This window comes from Bos javanicus, chromosome 9, assembly GCF_032452875.1.
Source record: "Bos javanicus breed banteng chromosome 9, ARS-OSU_banteng_1.0, whole genome shotgun sequence".
NCBI lineage: Eukaryota > Metazoa > Chordata > Mammalia > Artiodactyla > Bovidae > Bos > Bos javanicus.
In genome coordinates, this window is record NC_083876.1 from 87,945,200 (window position 1) to 87,968,049 (window position 22,850).

The following is a 22,850-nucleotide window of genomic DNA, read 5'->3' on the forward strand; positions in this document are numbered from 1 at the left end:
CTCCCTTTTATGAGCCCTGGTTTGCTCATCTTAAAATTTGGGAGTAGGACTGGAAGGCATCTGAGCTCCTTCCCAGTTCTGCTTCTTGAGCAATGAATGCCATTTGTTTACAGGTGAGCTATACCAGAGTCTGGGTGGGTCCTCAAGACACTTTGTCCTACCAGGAGATCCAAGCTGGAGTTGAAATTAAAGCTCCAAGAGGAGCTTGATGAGCGTAACACTGAGAACAGAGGGAGTTAAATATTGTCAAGGAGTATTTCTGTTAAGCCTTGGAAGTATGAAAAATATGATGGATTCTGCTCAAAATTCTTCTCCCCTTAGAAACAGCAGAATATTGAAAGACCTGATTACATAACTTACATCCAGAGCACTCCATCCTCCAACAGTGGAAAACACTGGTCCAGATATATTGCCTTTTTAGCTGTTCTTTTTGTTTGACCTTTTATTTTACTTCATCCAGTATTTAGATCCCAGTGATGAAATTTCAGCTATCTTTAATTTAATCACAGCCATCCTTCTATAAAGGGCTTCCCTGTGGTTCAGGTGGTGAAGAATCTGCCTGCAACGCAGGAGACCTGGGTTCAATCCCTGGATTGGGAAGATCCTTTGCAGGAGGGCATGGCAACCCACTCCAGTATTCTTGTCTGGAGAATCCAGATGGACAGAGGAGCCTGGTGGGCTACAGTCCATGGGGTCACTAAGAGTCAGACACAACTGAGCAACTAAGCACATCCTTCCATAAAGGATATTGATAAAATGATCAGAACTATACATTCCAAACAAAAATTATCTTACAAATGGTATGTTTTGTGGAATATTACGGAAGAATGTTTGAAATTGGGTCTGTCCTAAAACCATGCATTGGTAAAAGTTCCTTTCAAAGTACAAGCTTGGTCAGTGGATTTCAATGTAGCAGGGTATAGGATTATATGGTTTCAGACCCCAGCAAACCTCTAAGAAACTACCACTTGTTGAGTTTCAGTGTTTTATCAAAGAAAGATATCCATAGAGGCTACTAAAATACTCCTACCTTTTCTGATGATATATTTGTGTGAGGCTGTTGAAATGCTGAGCAGACATGAGCAGCCATCTGTGTTCTATTAAGATAAGCATTAGAGATTTGCAAATTATAAAACAATACTACTCTTCTCACTAAATTTTGTTTTATAAAATCTATTTTTCACAAAAAAGTTACTTGTATTAACTTGTACTATATATATAATTACATAAATTGATCTTTTAAAAATTACATAGCAGCCTTAATTTCTAATAAGTATTGATATAATCCACATAAAGAATGTTTAAAAGATAAGCAGGTCTTGACACCAAAATGTTTGAGAATCACTGGCTTGAGTAAGGAGCATGCTATGTAAAACTACACTTCTGTGCAGACCTTACGGCTGGATGGTAGTATCTTACCTTCAAAACTAGACTCTTCCTTCATTGGCAGGCAGCTGCTTTAACTGAGCCACCAGGGAAGCCCTACCTTCCAATAAGAAAGAACAAATGAAAATCCCCAGATATTTGGGGTGAACCACTAACATGAATGACAAAAGCCAAAATGATTAAAATGATTGTGGAGCAGAAAGCAAAGAGCAGGAAAGTTAAGTCCAAAATAACAATAGTCATCATTATCACCTCCTTATAAATATGAGAGCACTTTTGCACCCATAAAATAATAATAGAAACATAAGTACCCAAAGAACATGTAAACACACACACACACACACTTTGAAGCTGAAGATCAGATAGTAGAGATGAAAAAATTCAATAGAAGCGATAGAAAATAAAAGATGAAATCTGAGAAAACAGAACAATAAACAAGAAGATGAAAAATAGAGAAAAATGAGATAGTCTAGAGTATCTAATCTAACGGAGGGGAGGAAATATTAAAACTGCGATTCAAGAACAGAGGTTCCTTAGCTTTTTGGCCCCAGGATCTGACTTCCTTGGTGGCTCAGATGGTAAAGTATCTGCCTACAATGTGGGAGACCTGGGTTCGAACTCTGGGTCGAGAAGATCCTCTGGAGAAGGAAATGGCAACCCACGCCAGTACTCTTGCCTGGAAAATCCCATGAAAGGAGGAGCCTGGTGAGCTATAGTCTGTGAGGTCGCAAAGAGTAGGACACAACTGAGCGACTAAACTTTCACTTTCAGGATCTATATATGCTTAAAAATTCTAAGTGCCCCAAAAGCTTATTTTATTTATGATTTATGATGTTTCTATCTACCATAATAGAAATTAAAACTGTTGTTGTTGTTCAGTCACTCAGTCGTGTCTGACTCTTTGTGACCCCATGGACTGCAGCATGCCAGGCTTCCCTGTCCTTCACTATCTCTCAGAGCTTGCTCAAACTCATGTCCATTTAGTCAGTGATGCAACCCATCCATCTTGTCCTCTGTCATCCGCTTCTCCTCCCGCCTTCAATCTTTCCCAGCATCAAGGTCTGTTCCAATGAGTAAGCTAGCTCTTCATATCAGGTGGCCAAAGTATTGGAGCTTCAGCATCAGTCCTTCCAGTGAATATTCAGGACTGATTTCCTTTAGGATGGACCAGTTGGATCTCCTTGCAGGCCAAGGGACTCTCAAGAGTCTTCTCCAACACCACGGTTCAAAAGCACCAATTCTTTGGCACTCAGACTTCTTTATAGTCCAACTCTCACATCCATACATGACTACTGGTAAAACCATAGCTCTGACTAGACAGACCTTTTTTGGCAAAGTAATGTCTCTGCTTTTTAATATGCTGTCTAATTGATCATACCTTTTCTTCCAAGGATCAAGCATCTTTTAATTTCATGGCTGCAATCACCATATGCAGTGATTTTTCAGCCCAAGGAAATAAAGTCTGTCACTGTTTCCATTGTTTCCCCATCTTTTTGCCATGAAGTGGTAGGACCAGATGCCATGATCTTAGTTTTCTGAATGTTGAGTTTTAGCCTGCTTTTTCACTCTCCTCTTTCACCTTCATCAAGAGGTTCTTATATTAAAACTGAGAAGTTATTAAAATATTAATGTGTTCAATAATAATAAATTCACAGATTTCTAGAAAAGCTTACTACTCTTCCCATTAACATTTTTTGCATGTTGGAATTGTTTTACATTACTGTTTGACTTACTGGAAGACAGCTGGATTCTCATATCTGCTTCTGCTTTCCATCTGTGATATCACAGGTCATGTAGCCTCTCGAAAGGCCACTGTACTCTCATGAGAGAATGAGGATAAAAAATCTGATAGAGTCAAGTATTTTATAAAATATATTGACCTTTTGGACTTCCTGAAGGGATCGTAAGAACCCAGGGAGCGTTTTGAGAACTGATGATCAAGTTCAGTTCAGTTCAGTCACTCAGTCGTGTCAGACTCTTTGCGACCCCATGAATTGCAGCACACCAGGCCTCCCTGTCCATCACCAACTCCCGGAGTTTACCCAAACTCATGTCCATTGAGTTGGTGACGCCATCCAGCCATCTCATCCTCTGTCGTGCCCTTCTCCTCCTGCCCCCAATCCCTCCCAGCATCAGAGTCTTTTCCAGTGATTCAACTCTTCACATCAGGTAGCCAAAGTATTGGAGTTTCAGCTTTAGCGTCAGTCCTTCCAAAGAACACCCAGGACTGATCTCCTTTAGGATGGACTGGTTGGATCTCTTGCAGTCCAAGGGACTCTCAAGAATCTTCTCCAACACCATAGTTCAAAAGTATCAATTCTTTGGGACTCAGCTTTCTTCACAGTCCAACTCTCACATCTATACATGACTACTGGAAAAACCATAGCCTTGACTAGATGGACCTTTGTTGGCAAAGTCATGTCTCTGCTTTTCAATATGCTATCTAGGTTGGTCATAACTTTCCTTCCAAGGAGTAAGAGTCTTTTAATTTTATGGCTGCAATCACCATCTGCAGTGATTTTGGAGCCCCCCCAAAAAATAAAGTCTGACACTGTTTCCACTGTTTCCCCATCTATTTCCCATGAAGTGATGGGACCGGATGCCATGATCTTCGTTTTCTGAATGTTGAGTTTTAAGCCAGCTTTTTCACTCTCCTCCTTCACCTTCATCAATAGGCTTCTCAGTTCCTCTTCACTTTCTGCCATAAGGGTGGTGTCATCTGCATATCTGAGGTTATTGGTATTTCTCTTGGCAATCTTGATTCCAGCTTGTTGTTCTTCCAGCCCAGCGTTGCTCATGATGTACTCTGCATAGAAGTTAAATAAACAGGGTGACAATATACAGCCTTGACGTACTCCTTTTCCTATTTGGAACCAGTCTGTTGTTCCATGTCCAGTTCTAACTGTTGCTTCCTGACCTGCATACAGGTTTCTCAAGAGGCAGGTCAGGTGGCCTGGTATTCCCATCTCTTTCAGAATTTTCCACAGTTTGTTGTGATCCACACAGTCAAAGGCTTTGGCATAGTCAATAAAGCAGAAGTAGATGTTTTTCTTGAACTCTCTTGCTTTTTCCATGATCCAGCGGATGTTGGCAATTTGATCTCTGGTTCCTCTGCCTTTTCTAAAACCAGCTTGAACATCTGGAAGTTCACAGTTCACATATTGCTGAAGCCTGGCTTGGAGAATTTTGAGCATTACTTTACTAGCATGTGAGATGAGTGCAATTGTGCAGTAGTTTGAGCATTCTTTGGCATTGTCTTTCTTGGATTGGAATGAAAACGGACCTTTTACAGTCCTGTGGCCACTGCTGAGTTTTCCAAATTTGCTGGCATATTGAGTGCAGCACTTTCACAGCATCATCTTTCAGGATTTGAAATGGCTCAACTGGAACTCCATCACCTCCACTAGCTTTGTTCGTAGTGATGCTTTCTAAGGCCCACTTGACTTCACATTCCAGGATGTCTGGCTCTAGGTGAGTGATCACACCATCGTGATTATCTGGGTCGTGAAGGTCTTTTTTGTACAGTTCTTCTGTGTATTCTTGCCACCTCTTCTTAATAGCTTCTGCTTCTGTTAGGTCCATACCATTTCTGTCCTTTATTGTGCCCATCTTTGCATGAAGTGTTCCCTTGGTATCTCTAATTTTCTTGAAGAGATCTCTAGTCTTTCCCATTCTGTTGTTTTCCTCTATTTCTTTGCATTCATTGACGAGGAAGGCTTTCTTATCTCTTTTTGCTATTCTTTGGAACTCTGCATTCAGATGCTTATATCTTTCCTTTTCTCCTTTGCTTTTCGCTTCTCTTCTTTTCACAGCTATTTGTAAGGCCTCCCCAGACAGCCATTTTGCTTTTTTGCTTTTCTTTTCCATGGGGATGGTGTTGATCCCTGTCTCCTGTACAATGTCACGAACCTCATTCCATAGCTCATCAGGCACTCTATCTATCAGATCTAGGCCCTTAAATCTATTTCTCAGTTCCACTGTACAATCATAAGGGATTTAATTTAGGTCATACCTGAATGGTCTAGTGGTTTTCCCTACTTTCTTCAATTTCAGTCTGAATTTGGCAATAAGGAGTTCATGATCTGAGCCACAGTCAGCTCCTGGTCTTGTTTTTATTGACTGTATAGAGCTTCTCCATCTTTGGCTGCAAAGAATGTAATCAGTCTGATTTCGGTGTTGACCATCTGGTAATGTCCATATGTAGAGTCTTCTCTTGTGTTGTTGGAAGAGGGTGTTTGCTATGACCAGTGCATTTTCTTGGCAAAACTCTATTAGTCTTTGCCCTGCTTCATTTCGTATTCCAAGGCCAAATTTGCCTGTTACTCCAGGTGTTTCTTGACTTCCTACTTTTGCATTCTAGTCCCCTATAATGAAAAGGACATCTTTTTGGGGTGTTAGTTCTAAAAGGTCTTGTAGGTCTTCATAGAACCGTTCAACTTCAGCTTCTTCAGCGTTACTGGTTGGGGTATAGACTTGGATTACTGTGATATTGAATGGTTTGCGTTGGAAACAAACGGAGATCATTCTGTCGTTTTTGAGATTGCATCCAAGTACTGCATTTCAAACTCTTTTGTTGACCATGATGGCTACTCCATTTCTTCTGAGGGATTCCTGCCCGCAGTAGTAGATATAATGGTCATCTGAGTTAAATTCACCCATTCCAGTCCATTTGAGTTTGCTGATTCCTAGAATGTCGACATCCACTCTCGTCATCTCCTGTTTGACCACTTCCAATTTGCCTTGATTCATGGACCTGACATTCCAGGTTCCTATGCAATATTGCTCTTTACAGCATCAGACCTTGCTTCTATCACCAGTCACATCCACAACTGGGTATTGTTTTTGCTTTGGCTCCATCCCTTCATTCTTTCTGGAGTTATTTCTCCACTGATCTCCAGTAGCATATTGGGCACCTACTGACCTGGAGAGTTCCTCTTTCAGTATCCCATCATTTTGCCTTTTCATACTGTTCATGGGGTTTTCAAAACAAGAATACTGAAGTTGTTTGCCATTCCCTTCTCCAGTGGACCACATTCTGTCAGACTCTTCACCATGACCTGCCCGTCTTGGGTGGCCCCACAGGCATGGCTTAGTTTCATTGAGGGCATCAGAGGACAGACACACTGAAACCATACTCACAGAAAACTAGTCATTCAGTTAGTTACTTAATGAATCATTAAAAATAAATAATATAGATTTTCATCTGAGGAAAGAGATTTCCTCCCCTGGCATATTTTCCTTTAGAGCACTATCTCTGTTTATAATTTTCTGTTTATCAGTGTGATTTTTCACTGCATGTCTGACTCTTCAGTGGATTCCAAGCTCCAAGAGACCATAATCTCACTTGGCTCATTGGTGTATTTGTTCTTAGTGCTTTGTATGCTGTCTGGTACCTGGAAAGCTATGAGATGAATAAGTAAGTGTGTGTGAACATGTGTGCAGATTTTAACAAATGTCAGGCAGACTGAAATGTTGAGTAGGACCTATCTCTGGGTGGGAAGTTGCAGGTCAGACCTATGTTTACCGCTCTGGTCCTCCATGACCTCAGGCAAGCCACTTATCTAAGCCTTGGATGTAATGATAAGACCTCAGATATCCAATTAAATGGTTCCTTATATGCCATGTAAATGTTTAAACTTCTAAGTTATTTAAAATATCCTCAACCCTCAGACCACAGCCTAATACGTTCTTTTTTTTTTCCTTTTTTTTTTTTAGTGAACTTCTGCAAGAGTTGGAAAACTGTGAAAATGATCCTGTGGCCATAGCAGAGTGCTTTGTGTCCAAGGTAAGCAGGATTCATCTCTCTGAGCCAACCAAGACAGAGACAGAGACACACTGTTTTCATTGTAAAGTTAAGATGACCGATGTGTTCCATACTGGATGAAGTTCACCACTAATCTGTCTCACTCTGAGGGTTTTTTCTTCCCACTAGCCAGGGGAAAAAAAATTCAGTTCCCAGTAAGTTGTGTGTGTAATTGTGTAGTCACTTCAGTTGTGTCCAACTCTTTGCAACCCCGTGGACCGTAGGCCCCCAGGCTCTTCTGTCCATGGGATTCTCCAGGCAAGAATACTGGAGTGGATTTCCATTCCCTTCTCTAGAGGATCTTCCCGAGCCAGGGATGGAACCCACATCTCTTACGTCTCCTGCATTGGCAGGCGGGTTCTTTACCACTAGAGCCACCTGGGAAACCCAATAACTTAGCAGTTGTTTTAGAAATTGTGTAATAAATAAGTGATGCTATATATCTGTCCTAAGAAAGACTTTAAGCTTGGAAAGAGGAGAGTCTAGAATAGAAGAATGTTAGAAAAATATGTACATATAAAATATGACTAGATCAGTTATAAAAATCTGTAAGAATAGAAATACTTTACATATATATAAATATATATATTTAATATACTGCCATATACATATGTATGTATACATAGTTAGATATATATAGATAAAGAATATATGCATATATATGGCACTAGCTTACTCATTTAGTGGAAAAACAGACCAGAATTATCTCCTGCCTCTTAAATATGCCCTTTAATTCTCCTACTTTCTTCTTAAATCTCACTGATGGCTTGGAAAAAATGCAAGGAGAGGATTTGAATTTTAGAGCTTAAATGACAGTCAGTTTATATTCTGTACCCAGGTAAGAGAATTCTGAAACATATAAGGGAATCCTTTACAACATTACTTTCTTGATGTCCTACTGTAAATAGAATCTTATCTTACATTTCTCTAAAAATTCAGCAGCTTTTGTTTGGAAAACCTCTAGCAGAAATTGTCTTTCCAGCAAAACTTCATGTGATTTTTACAGTTGTGGTTTCAAATGTACAAAGGTTGATGCAAAGTTCATGATGGCACTTTTGGGTCAACTGAGAGTTAGCACCTCATTTAGAGTCTCGGAGGCCAGTGTGAACTTGGAGAGGTCCTCCTAGCCTGACCGGGTTCCGGGGTTATTCCACAAGGTTATTTCTGATGATCCAGTGGTTTTGGATCCAAACATAACACTCTTGGTTCTACTCAAGTGGGGCTCCTTAAAGGCCATTGACGGACTTATATATAAAACACTCCTGACTTTGTGGGTGGCAGTGTATGTGTTAACATACAAAATGTTTGTGCATACACGCTTACACACACAATTCTTCTCACAAGTGGCCTGTGTCACAGTGAAGGGTAAGAATTTGGAAAAGAGAAGGAAAATGAAAGAGGGAGAAATGGGCAAAAGATAACGCTGAGTATATCAAAGAAACTGTGTTAGAATAACCACAGTGAATAAACAACAAGAAGCTTTCGGAAACATCGGGGCTTTTCTGGTAACTGTAATCACAAGTTGATTAAAGACGGTCCAGCATATGCTTAGCTCTGGCTCAATTATTCACATAAAAGTTTGTTTATGCGCCAGGTTGCCAACTCCCAAATCTGATTTCTTGTTGCGATATTGCCAAGTTTAATTGGAAGACTGATTGCAGCACTCCACACTCCTGTGTGTGAGCAGGGAATAGTGAGGGGGTGTGTGTGGGTCTGGCACAGCCTGCTTCTCACTCAGCACCCTGAAATTTAGAAGATGTTACACTTTGTGAAACATAAGCAGCTGCTCACCTCTGGGGAGGAGTGGAAAATTGCTTTAATTGAAGGGCCGTTAATGAAAGAGGTGAAGCTGGCGGTTGCCGTCTGCTTTTATCTGAGTCACTGGGGCTTACATGGAGAGTCAACTTTGACCTTGCTTTTGTGTATGGCTAGGCGACAGAAATCCCTCCCGACAAGAGGAGAACACAGCCCTTCTTACCTGCTGCCCAGAAAAGAACAACAAAGCGCTGCAGAAGCCACTCTCAGGAGGGGTGAAAGTCCCCGCCAGGCAGGCCAGGCTCTCGCCCACCAAGCGCTCGCCTGCTCTTAGGGCTCTGGAAACACCTGGAACGGGTTTCCGCGGTTTCCTGCCTTCACCTCCACTCTCATTTCCGTCACTTAGCTTGACTGTCAGCCAGGCTGACCCTGGGTGACATTTAGGAGGGAAGTTTGTCTTCGGAAGCCCAACTTCCCTTAACCGCCTCCTTTCACCTGATGCGTGGCCCCCTCCTCATTGGAGCCTGTCTCCTTTCAGTGCCCAGGCCTGTGTGTGTGCACACACACGTGCACACACACACATATGCACACATACACACACACACACACACAAGCCACTTGTTTAAATTATCCTCAGGAAACTGCTGGTATCAGATAATAGGTATGATTGGAGTCTATTCAAGTCAGTGTCGTGGGCTTCCCGAATGGCGCTAGGGATAAAGAACCCCCTACCAATGCAGGAGACATAAGAGACACAGGTTCGACCCCTAGGTCCGGGAGATCCCCTGGAGGAGGGTATGGCAACCCACTCCAGTATTCTTGCCTGCAGAATCCCATGGACAGAGGAGCCCGGTGGGCTATAGTCCATAGGGTCACAAAGAGTCAGACATGCCTGAATGACTTAGCATGCACACACACGAATCAGTGTCTCCTTACAGAGTAAGCCTTTCTCAGTAGTGTCCTGTGAAAACTGCTCAGTCATCAGTGAGTGAGTGTGTGTGTGTGTGTGTGTGTGTGTGTGTGTGTGTGTGTGTGAAAAGTAGAGGGAGGGAGAAAGATGGAGTGGGGAGACATTAACATTATGGCAGAAGAAACCCTAAAGTCATACAGATTTCTATTCTCTGATTATTCATTCAGGAAATGTTCAAACACCCTTTGTGTTCAGTTGGCCGTGATGGCTATATTTTGGTTCTTTCATAATTAAATGTCTTATTTTGACATCATCACTAATTGCAACTTGAAAGTGTTAAACAACCAGAAAAAGATATCTGGTTTTATATAATTTTCTCTCATTGCCTTCTTTCTCCCTAAATACTTCTGAAAAGGATTTGAGTGCATATATCATAAGAAATAGTTATTCAGGGATTAACTAAGTAGGAGTTATTGACTTTTGTGTAAAGCCATTATTTAACTGTCCACAGGGCTTATAAATTCAAGATCAAATATGCATTTGGTTCTATATTAAGAATATATAAGTGATTTAAATTGAAACTGCCTAATTTAAGACAGAAGCAGAGCCATGATGTCACAGAATGCCCCAAAACTCAGTTGTGCAGAGAAGCCTTGAGGTGCTTTTAGGGTAGCTCATGTAGATGATGTACTTTAGAATGTTTCTATTGAGGCCATTGTGTTTGGTATTTCATATGATGCTAAGTTTAAGGAAATCAGCCAAATAGCTGTTCAACCCCATACTGAGTGCGGCAGGAGGCAGGAACAAAGCAAAAAAGTGTGAGAGTGTGAGTACACCCAGAGAAGGGCTCCAGGGACTTCCCTGGTGGCCCAGTGGTTAAGACTCCGCACTGTGTGCATCCATGGCGGGGGAATACAGCTCAATCCCAGACCAAAGGATAGAAAGAGAGGGGGACACTCCAGTCTGATGTTCATTTCCTGGAAGACCTTGGGCAAGGCACTGTGCCTGCCTTATCCTGGGGAAAGTGGAACACTCCAGTGCCTTCAGGAGCTAAGCTGATGAACACAGCACGTGAACAGGCCCAGGCAGAGGCCAGAGCGTCAAGGTACTTGTGTCTTGGGGACAGAAGTGTTAGGTGAAACTGTAGGCCTAGGGCCTGTGGATCTAATACTTTTTTAAGAGAAGCCAGAAATAAAAAAATTTTTATCTTCTGATTTTTAGAATTTGGCAACTTAGTCTTTTTTTAATATTATGCTTAAAACTTTGGCAGCATACTATGTTGGCAAGGCCATGGGGAAACAGACACTCCTTTAATTGTGGGAAAACAAAGTAGACCCTGTGGAGGGGAATTTGGCTATGTCTAGAAAAAGTACATCTGAATTCACCCTTCATTCCAGCAATCCTACTTCCAGAAATCTGTTCTAAAGATATAGTGACAAAATCTCAACAAAGGTGATGTTTTACTTTATAGTACTAATTGTTACAATTTATAAATCTATATAAGGTACACGCCTGCATGTGTGTGTGCTCAATTGTGTCTCACTCTTTGCGACCCCATGGATGTAGCCCACCAGGCTGCTCTGTCAATGGGATTTTTCAGGCAAGAATACTGGAGTGGGTCGCCATTGCCTTCTCCAGGCGACCTTCCTGACCCAGGGTCAAACCTGCATCTCCTGCATTGGCAGGCGGATTCTTTACTGCTGAGCCACCTATAGAAATATGCAATACATGGAAACAGCCCAAATGTTCATGAACAAAACCTGGTTGAATAAACTGTGGCATATCCACATAATAAAGTAGTACAAAGCAGTAAAAGCAAATAAAGAATATTGCTATATACTCCTAGAAAGGGGATGGGGTGGGGAGTCTAGCACTGTGGTTCTCAGAGTGTGGTCTCTGGACCACATCATATAGGAACTTGTTAGAAAACAGATTCTCAGGCCCTACCCAGACCTACCAAATCAGAAACTCTGGAGGGTGCAACACAATAATCTGTGTTTTAATAAGCCCTCAAGGTAATTCTAATGCTCAAGTTTGAGAATCACTGACATAACTCGCTTTTATTTATCTAGAAATGGGGAAGGTTATACTTATATTTCAATGTGTATGTTTAAAAAAAATTTAAAAAGATAAACTGTAAGATTAGAAGTTGGTTCCTGAGGGGAAAGACAGGGAATGGACTAGAATGAGAAAGCATAGAAGCCAGACTTCTCTAATTGTGCATTTCTTTGGAGAGTTGACTTTGAAACCACGTATTTATTTTACATAATTATAAGACAAAGTTAAAGTTTAAAACAGCCTTCAAAAAATGAAAGCAGATTGAAACAATGAACCTAACTGTGAATCCAGTTTGTAGCCTGACCAGGCAGAGGAAATGTCAATCAATTAAAAAATATGCTATGGGCAAAATACAGCAAATACATCCTTAACCGTTTTCAGTAATTATATCATATATGAAGGTTTCAGTATTGTTATTCCAAAATTGTATGTATTGTGGGATAAAGCAAATGAATATTCACAGCTGTGTCATTGAGAACTGGAATTGGCAAGAGAAAGAAAATACAGATTAAGAATGAGGCTAATTAGAAACACTCTAGTCCTGAATCTGAATTGCAAGAATTAGCATGAACTAAGCATGTGTTTTTGGAAAAGGCAATGGCACCCCACTCCAGTACTCTTGCCTGGAAAATCCCATGGATGGAGGAGCCTGGTGGGCTACAGTCCATGGGGTCGCGAAGAGTCGGACACAATTGAACAACTTCACTTTCACTTTTCACTTTCCTGCACTGGAGAAGGAAATGGCAACCCACTCCAGTATGCTTGCCTGGAGAATCCCAGGGACGGGAGCCTGGTGGGCCACCATCTATGGGGTCGCATAGAGTCAGACACAACTGACGTGACTTAGCAGCAGCAGCAGCAACAGCAGCAGCCAGTACTCTTGCCTGGAAAATCTGAATTGCAAGAATTAGCATGAACTAAGCATGTGTTTTTGGAAAAGGCAATGACAACCCACTCCAGTATTCTTGCCTGGAGAATCCCAGGGACAGGGGAGCCTGGTGGGCTGCCGTCTATGGGGTCGCACAGAGTCAGACACAACTGAAATGACTTAGCAGCAGCAGCCGCAGCAAGCATGTGTTTTAGCTTTAGAAACACCATATTTCTAGCTCTGTCCACTGAGAAGGCCTAGAAATAATAATTAACCTGGTAGCAAGAGCATCGCTAATGCTCAGATTGTGGTTTCCACATACTGTTGCCTACGTGAAGGAATCCGGGCTCCATGGAGAACAAGTGTGGGAGGGAAATGTGCAAGAGGATCTGAAACATCTTGTCACCCCAGAAAGCAAGGAGCTACTGGAGGCTGTAAGTCAGGTCACAGATACTCAAGAAGAGGCTCCTGTTAGCCAAAGATGGGATCGTTTGAGCATCAATAAAAAGATAGCTAACTAAAGACAACTGAAAGTCATGAAATATGTTTATATTCATGAAATCCACAGTGATGTTAAAAAACTCAAGTCCTTTCAGGATGTTAGAGCGCCGATGCATTATTTTGAAAATTAAGGAAAGGAATCAAGCATTTATTTATCCTGTCTTTCCCATACAAACCACAAACTGCAGAGTAACTAATCTAAGGCAGTTCCTTTCCTGGAAAAAAATCTGGCTAATAAATGAAGAAAGAATAGTAGAATTGGAAATATCACCATTTTGCAGCCCTTCATGAATTAAAAGGCCTAAGCAGTAATTACCAATGATTATTAACATCATAGAAAGAAACAACCAGCTCCTATGCCTCTCAATTTAAGCACAATCCAGTCTATGATGTACTTGGGCCAAATTATGGAACCTAAATCCAGTCAAGCCTCTTCTAAACCACAAGGAGCGTGGAAGACAGAGGAATATAGTAAAGAAAGCCTTAGGGACGTGATCAGCAAAACTGAGACTGCAGGAGACCACAGGACAAATCATCTGGCTCCTTCAACTTAATTGCAGGGGGGAAATAAGGGGGAATTTATAGATTAGAAGGGACTTAGATATCAGTATCAAGTTGCTGTGTGTGGATGTTGTTTGGAATACAGAACAAACAGCAAACTATAATTTTTAAAAAGAAAAAATAGGAATAGTGATAATCAACCCTCGTGATATTACAGAATTATTTATTTACATTTTATTGAAGTAAAGTTGGTTTATAATGTCTTTAATTTCTGCTATATGGCAAAGTGACTCAGTTTTTTTATACATATATATATATTTCTTTCCATGTTCTTTTCCATGATGGTTCATCACAGGATACTGAATATAATCCCCTATGCTATACAGTAGATATATACTACTATATATATTGCTGTTCATCCATCCTATATGTATAATAGTTTGCATCTGCTAATCCCAACCTCCCAGTCCTTCCCATGGAATTATTTAAAGATGATAATAGCATTGTGGTGATGTTTCCTTTTAAAGTCCTCATGTTAAAGATATAAACTAAAGTATTTACAAGTAAGTGAAATGATATTATGTCTAGAATTTGTTGATGAGGGAACCTGGAATCAATTTGTTGATAAGGGAACCATAGCAAAAGGCAAGAAGCCCCCATTAGTTAGCCAAACATTTAATGCATTTGAGGCATTGCTGCTGTGCTAGATGTACAGATGAGTAGACTTGGATCCTGCTCTCAAATAATTTTCAGCTTCATAGGAGAGAGGGGCATTCATTAGTTCAAAAAACATTATGTGCCAGGCAAGCACTCTATGGCCCCTCTCCTGCAGGAACTCACGGTGTAGAGTGGCAGACAGATGCACAAAAAATGTCATGCTCATTTGGCAAATGCTGTAAGATAAGTTGGTACTGAGTGTTGTGGGACCCTAAAGTAGGAGCAATTGGCTCAGTCCAAGAACTCAAGAAAGTCCCCTGAGAGGAAATAAAGCCTCAGTTCAATGTCAAAAGGTGCCTAATGGCTATCCAGTGAAAAAGGTGGGAGAGACCATGGATGGAGGAAGCTGCACACACAGGGCTTGAAAGTATTCTCTTGCACATACTTCCAACATGTTCTGACCACATAATATTTAAATTATCTGCTTATATTTCTCTCTCACCCTGCAAATGCCCCAGAGGACCATGAACACCTAGGAACAAAAACCCTGTTATTTTCCTCTTCCTATTTGCCTTCAGATTCATCTAACATAGCAGATGCTCAATAAGTATTTAATGATCTCAAATGAGTCCAAGTGCATGTGGATTCTAGGTATAAACGAAGGTAGTTAAAATGGCACGAATGGATTGCCACAGGGACTCAGAAGACAGGCCAAGATGGTTAGAGAAACAACTTTTAAAACAACACCCTTTAAAGGATGAATGATATATCTTTTGTTTTTCATTGAATGTTCATGGCTCTACTCTTTTTTTTTTTTAGCCTATTACATCTCTCTTGTTTCCTTGCAGAGTGAAGAGTTCCACATTTATACCCAGTATTGCACGAACTATCCAAGGTACGCCTGGTGAATGTGTGGGAATACTTTTGCTTACCTTCATGTTGCTTGAAGTCGGTCAAAGCAGTATATGTGATCAGTGGGCACTATGTGCCTGGCGCTGTGCTGAATACTGTGGGAAGACTGCAGAAATGCCGAGAACGGATCACAGGGGTATCCTGATACTGATCCATTCAGGCCTAGGGACTACCCAGCAGAGCCTGTACAGGGGAAAATTGTGAATGACCTTGAAGGAGGCCAAAAAGATTGTTAGGTGTCCTCCACTGGACTCCTAGAAGTGTTTGGCTAGAAGAAGGCTTACCTATTAACCCTTTTGTATGTGTGCTGTGTTTTGAAGAATGTGGGATGCCCTGCTAATGAGTTTATATAATCTATCTGGGGATAAAATAGGTTATATTTTTGCTATGTAAGTTTTAGAAGCTATGCAAGTTTTATGGAGCTCAGAGAAGGGAATGATCATGATAAGCTTCCTACCTGGACCATCGATTCAGATTCACTTACACCAGAGGTGCTGGCAGGAGGGCCGTTGAAGGAGCAGCCTCAGTGATCATTCAGTAAGGGAATCAGGTCTAAGACCATGACTCACTCTGCTGGAAATCTTTTTTTCTCCAAAGGACATGTATTGAGCACTTATTAATTTCAAGTGCTGCTCTTGATGCTATAAATACAAAATGTGGTTGAATTTCATTTTCCCAGCAATCTAGAGATGTTAAGGGATTAAAGAAAAGAAGAACATACAGACAGCACAGGGCCTGGCCCTGGTAAGTCCTCCAGAAGTGCTTGTTCATCACCATCCCTGTCCCATCCCCACTGCATGGATGAAATCATCGAGCCTCCAGTAGGTTTATTGAATTTACAGGAGTCACACAGCTGACAAGTGAGCGAACCCAGCTGAGATTCAAACCAGCGTTGGTCTGGCCTCAGATCTCATGCTGCTACATCCTTGTAGAATTTCTGAAGCTTTGTGATTCCCTCTGCCCCGTACCTTTCTACTGTCTGTCTGCCCATGACTAGCAGGACTAGTGTTGTTATGTTAGACATGAACCAGGAAGAGAGCTCAGGGTACTTTTATCTACTCTGTAGCCAGTCTTGGTATGGACATGTCCTTAAGGATAAAGTGGGTTCTGGGGTCCACCTCGAAGAGAAGCCAGCAGGCTGAGCCCCTCATGCCACTGTGGTTAGGAAGAGCAAGTGGGTCATTCCTGCCTGGGGGTGGCCCTAGAAAGCCAGTGTGGATTAAAGGATGTGAAGCCAGAGGCTTGGGCTTACCGGTGGCAAAACTCTTTCCATTGGAGGGTTTTCACCTCCTCCTCTAAATACTGGTCTGCATATTGTGCTGTGGTGATTTATTTGGTTGGTGGCCAGGCATGTTTTTCCCAGGTTTCTCTGAAAACAAAATAAAAACCCCACATGTATATTAGTACATTTATCCATCTCCTTATCTGTAGACCCACCCACACTTTACACAGTTTCACTAACACAATGCTCTCCTAAAACATTTGTTGCCATCTCTCTGCTAAAGATAATCAGGAGATTGTAGGATGCCCCAACTAAATCTGTGGTCCTTATGCCAAAAGCCAGCATTATACCACACCCTGATGCAGAGAAATCACAGAATCAGGCCTCAACTTCTCCTTAGACCTTCCTCCTGAGAGAAATGGAAAACCTTTCCAACTCTGAAGAAGCAGCAGAGCCCTGGACCCAGTATCGGGAGCCAGATGCTAGAGTGGCTTGTGTGGAGGATTACGTCTGTGTAAATTTCAATATAAACATGTCATTTGAAGAAATATCTTCTGAATATTTAGTTTTGGAGGTTTATATTAAGAAGATTTTTCTAACTTCGTAATAAGAATGGAGAGTGCAAAATGAAAGCAACTTTTATAAACTTGGCTGCTTCAGGGTCGGCGACAGTCATTTGTGCAAGGACATTTTTGAGGGCCTGTCCTTCATGGAGCACAAGTCCACATTCAGTGTACACTGGCAGGAGATAGGAACTAATATCCCTTGCCTTCAAGCAGTTCATTTTCTTTTGAGGGTCAGAACTGAACCAAATGCAATAGTGAAACAGCCATCAGGAAAGATCAAATCAGTGAATATAAGTCAACGCAGAACCACCTCAATCATGTGTAACAGAGGCTAAAGATGCATGAGATAAAGGAGGAGAAGTCAGGACAGTTTCCTGGAGGAAGTGTTTTGTATTTTGGATCTGACTTTAAAGAAGGAAAGAAACATGTTAGCAGGGAGATGCTCCCAGGCCCTCTCAGTGAAGTGGGTACATCTGAGTCTTGCCCAGTTGTGTGGTTTTCATGTTCATAGGAAAAGATTTTCTCTCGTCCCCCTCCTAACCATTTGCTCTCTGAGGCCCAAGCTTTCCCTCCCCTCCCCTGTCTTCACAAGCCATGAGCGCCGGGTGTTCAGCCCATCTGACAACGTGTCTTCCCGCTTTGGACCTGGGCCAGTGATATTAAGTGTCTCCTGCATGCCTTGACAGATGTCCTTCATAGCAGTCACGCCCCGGTGACTTCCCTGGGAAGAGGCTCAAGCCCTCCCTCTTGTCCCCAGGGAGAGGGCCAGACCCGCTCAGGTCATTGTCCTCGAATGTCCCCCCGTGGCCTCAATCTGGAGTTCAGTGTGCTTAGCATCTCCTGCAGGTGTCTTATCCTTGTGCAAGAACTCAAGACTTCAGAGGGTTAGACAGCCAGTGGGCAGCTGATTCTGACTCTAAAGAGCCTTAGAAAAGTCCCTGGGTTCCATGGTAAAGAATCGTTTTGAAATCTGGACTTGAAGGGAAAAATAAATCTATTTGAACAGATATTTCTCCAAGGAGTCAGACACAAAAGGGATTCTGATCGCTTCGTCAGGAGACCACCGTCCATGTCAGTTCCTTCCAAGGAGTTTTATTTTGTTGTTTGACTCCAATTTTCTGAATTAATTCTGAAAACCTATTAAGACTTGGGGAGAAAGGAGCTGAAATACTTCCACCTGCTTCTAACTTATGAGACCATGAGATTTTAATTTACGTGTGTGTGTGTGACCTCACAAGACCACCAACTTACTTCATGTATAAGATGTGAGTGTTATTTCAGCCATCTCTCTAGGATGTTTGGAGGCCATACTTCTTGCCTTTGGAGTAGAGAAGGAATCCTGAGCCATTTTTCTAATACACTCTGTAAAGCATGGTCCTTGAGGACCAAGGTTAACCAGCTGTTTCAAAAACTGAATTTGGAATGAGGAGAGAGATACCTGGAGGTGGACAGAAAGGTCTGTTCAGAGATTCTCAAAGGGAAGTTCCCTGGGGGACTAGGTCTCCAAAGACCTGCATGTAACATCACACACATTGTGCACTTACACAAACACAACCAGCAAAGCAGGTGACAAATATCTGGCATGAGGCTGGGTCTGCTGGAAAGAAGCCACTCTTTTCTTAGTACAGTGGTGACCGCTCCTTGCAGTGTAACTTGTGAAAACTGAATGCAGATGTGAAGTTGAACAACGAACAAAGATGCTCATGTGTGTGTGCTCAGTCGTTCCACCGTGTTCAACTCTTTGTAACCCCATGGACTGTAGCCCACCAGACTCCTCTGCTTATGGAATTTTCTAGGCAAGAATACTGGAGTGAATTGCCATTTCCTGTTCCAGGGGATCTTCTCGACCCAGGGCTCAGACCCGTGCCTTTTGTGTTTCCTGTATTGGCAGGCAGATTCTTTAAATTGGGGTACCGTCCAATTCAAATCCCCTGGGGCAAGTCCTATGTCCTGACAGGGGCTTCATCCCTTGGAGGACAGAGCTGGCAGCATAGATGTCATGTGTCCATGTTTCCCCACCCTCTTAAAGTGTCTTTTTCTAATTCACCTAATAGAGGTGAATTGGGACCAGATTCACCCAATTCAACCAGAGGGACACCTTTTCCTCACCCACCCAGAGGCCTTCTAGTCTACCTATTGCTCTCTTGCCGCTTTATCTGCTTTAAGGCCTTGATACTTACTCTAGCGTTTAAAGGACTTGCCTGGTGGCTCAGATGGTAAAGAATCCACCTCCAATGCAGGAGACCTGAGTTCGAGCCCTGAGTCAGGAAGATCGCCCAAAGGAGAGAATGGCAACCCACGCCAGTATTCTTGCCTGGAGAATTTCATGGACAGACGGGCTACAGTCCATGGGGTCGCCAAGTTGGACATGATTGAGCAACTAACTTTTCACTTCCACTGGGATTTAAAACTTGAATATCTATGTTAAGAGTTACAATTTTGATTTTAAAATATTCTTGCAGATCTGTGGCTGTGCTAACAGAGTGTATGAGGAACAAGATGCTGGCCAAATTCTTCAGGGAACGGCAGGAAACTTTGAAACATTCATTGCCTCTGGGGTCCTATCTCTTGAAGCCAGTTCAGCGGATTCTCAAGTATCATCTCCTTTTGCATGTAAGTTTCTGCCTGCACTGGAAGGACTTTCTAGAGGCTAAGGGTTTTATGTGTATATATTAAGTTTAGGAGAAAAAAAAATCAAAAGTGTCTGTGGACATATGGAAACATTTTCCGCACTCATACTTTACAACTGACTAATCTGCTTTGAGGAATTAGAGATATTTATGTGGTAGGCCTGCAGCCTCATTGATAACAGCCGAGTAGAAAGATTCATTTTATCTCTAATGGTGAAAGGGCTTACAAGTCCTTCACTCCAGGCAGTGACAGTTTCAAGCAAGGAGCTGTCTTCTTAATGAACAACAGATTTTTTGTGTATGTTTTATTTTACTTCCATGAGCCCGGATTCGGTAGGCAGTTGGGAGTAAGAGCTGTTTGTCATAGAGTGGCTTTCGTAGGAGCAAAGAGAAAGGGCTGAAAGGAGAGAAGACAGATGAGCAGTGTGATAAATGTCTTTGAGCTGGGCTTCACCTCACTTTGGGTTCTGTTCTCTTTATATCATTTCCCATTATTTGTACAAAATTTAAGGAGGCTTTAGAAACAAAAGTAGACATAGCTCTCATACATTCTTGTTTCTTATCCTCTAAGGAAGCTGATAAAAATGGAAAATAGTGTTCTCTAAAGTAATTTCATTCTGTAAGGGTGAATTGCCGTGGCAATTTGACAAAGACAGGATAGCCAAGTGGTTAGGTTAGGAGCAGGGCTGTGGTCAAGATACTACCTGGGTTCCAGTCCTGTGCATTTCCCACATTCATGGTGCCTCACAGGCAGTCAATACAGAAAAACTGTTATTTTTATTCTGTTACTTTAATTTACTTTATTAATTGGACTATAATTGCTTTCAATGGGGCTTCCCTGATGGTTCAGACAGTAGAGAATCTGCCTGCAATACAGGAGACCCAGGTTTGATCCCTGGGTTGGGAAGATCCTCTGGAGAAGAGAATGGCTACCCACTCCAGTATTCTTGCCTGGAGAATCCCACGGACAGAGGAGCCTGGCGGGCTGCAGTGTTGTGTTAGTTTCTGGTGTACAGCAAAGTGAATCAGCCACATGTTTACATATATCCATCCCCTTCCCTCTTGAGCCTTCCTCCCACATCCCTACTTTATTATTTTTAATGCTACATTAAAAATCTTTTCATAAAAGATTTAAATCCAGAGTTCCTATCTATATCAACAGGCCTGCAGTATACATGTATCTCTTTTTAAATGATTCCAGGCTTCTAACTTGGTTAAGCATTCCAAGGCTGCCCAGTTCACACACATTTAAAACTGCGAGCACTCTTTATGGCCCATCTTTACCAGAAATTTCTCAGCCTTGTCTGTTTGCCTGTGTGGCCCATCTTGGGAGTCTTGTGTCCTATGAAACCACACTGTGGATATTACTTTAGTTGTTCGATTGGCTTTAATGACCCCTAAATTTAGTGGGATTAATTTACTAAATCAGTGCCAAATAATTCTTTAAAAAATACTCGCTTTCCCATGATAGATCTTTGCTGGACTCTGCTAATATGGTATAGACTGTAGCCCGCCAGGCTCCTCTGTCCATGGAATTCTGCAAGCAAGAATACTGGAGTGGGCTGCCGTTCCCTTCTCCAGGGGATCTTTCTGACCCAGGGATCAAACCCGGGTCTCCAGCATCACAGGCAGATTCTTTACCATCTGAGCCACCAGGGAAGCCCATCTGAGTCCAGTGTGTCCCAATAATATCTACCTAACGGCTTTCTAGACAGTAAGTCAATTAAAAGAAAAGGTTCAGATCTCTGTCACTTAAACAAGACTCCACTTGAGATTCTCACAAAGAGTTAACTGCTAGGAAGAACAGCCCTCACCCTTTAAATTAAAAGCTGAGGTATTAGTACATGCTGCTGTAACAAAATGCCATAGCCTGGGTGACTTGGACAGCAAACATTTATTTCTCATAGTTTTGGAGGTTGAAAACCAAAGATAAGGGGGCAAGCATGGCTGAGTTCTCATTTGCAGACTGCCTTCTCCTCTTCGTTTCCTCGCATGGTAGAAAGAGGCAAGACTGCTCTCTGGGGTCTCTATTATGAGAGCACTAACCCCATTTACAATGGCACTACTCTCATGGCCTCTTGTTTGGTCGCTAAGTCCTATTCAATTCTCTGCAGTCCCGTGGACTGCAGCATGCCAGGCTCCTCTGTCCTCTACTGTCTCCCGGAGTTTGCTCAAATTCATTTCCATTGGATTAGTGATGCCATCTAACCATCTCATCCTCTGCCACCCCTTTCTCCTTTTGCTTCAGTCTTTCCCAGCATGAAGGTCTTTTCCAATGAGTCGACTCTTCGCATGAGGTAGCCAAAGTATTGGCACTTCAGCATCAGTCCTTCCAATGAATATACAGTTGATTTCCTTTAGAATTGACTGGTTTAATCTCTTTTCTGTCCAAGGGACTCTCAAGAGTTTTCTCCAGCACCACAATTCAAAAGCATCAATCCTTTGGTGCTCAGCATTCTTTATGATCCAACTCTCACATCCGTACATGACTACTGAAAAAACCATAGCCTTGACTATACAGACCTTTGTCAGCAAAGGGATGAATCTGCTTTTTACTATACTGTCTAGGTTTGTCATAGCTTTCCTTCCAAGAAGCAAGCTTCTTTTAATTTCATGGCTGCAGTCACCGTTTGCATGGCCTAGTCACCTCCAAAATCCCCATCCTAATCCCAGCACATTAAAGGAAAGGATTTCGACATACTAATTTGTGGAAGATACAACCACTCGGTCTGTACAGTGAAGAAAAAGGGAAGAACAGTGGTTAGATGGATTTAAAACTAACTTCTGGTTTCCTGGAGTATTTTTGCTTTCATACTTGGTTTAGAGTGTTCCTTCTGTGTCTTTTACATCACTTCAAAGCTGTGTAGTCACCTATGAAGATCCCCACAGGAATACACTCTGTACTTCTGAGTCTGTTTATGATCAACAGAAGTGCCTCTCAGGCTAAAAGAAGAAATGATTACTTTTTAAAGTTTGCTCTTGATCTTGCTGCTGCTGCTGCTAAGTCGCTTCAGTCGTGTCCGACTCTATGCGACCCCATAGACGGCAGCCCACCAGGCTCCCCCCTCCCTGGGATTCTCC

At 42.1% G+C, this 22,850-nt stretch overlaps 1 protein-coding gene across 5 annotated transcripts in view; it reads left to right on the plus strand.

Annotated features, from left to right (window-relative positions):
* The window catches only part of PLEKHG1 (pleckstrin homology and RhoGEF domain containing G1), a 249,265-nt gene that overhangs the window by 186,885 nt on the left and 39,530 nt on the right, over window positions 1-22,850 (plus strand). For all 5 annotated transcript variants that reach the window (XM_061428306.1, XM_061428304.1, XM_061428307.1 and 2 more), the window contains 3 exons: window positions 7,102-7,171; window positions 15,288-15,334; window positions 19,602-19,752. In XM_061428306.1, coding sequence (XP_061284290.1) covers window positions 7,102-7,171; window positions 15,288-15,334; window positions 19,602-19,752 — 268 coding nt within the window. The remainder of the gene's footprint in view (window positions 1-7,101; window positions 7,172-15,287; window positions 15,335-19,601; window positions 19,753-22,850) is intronic.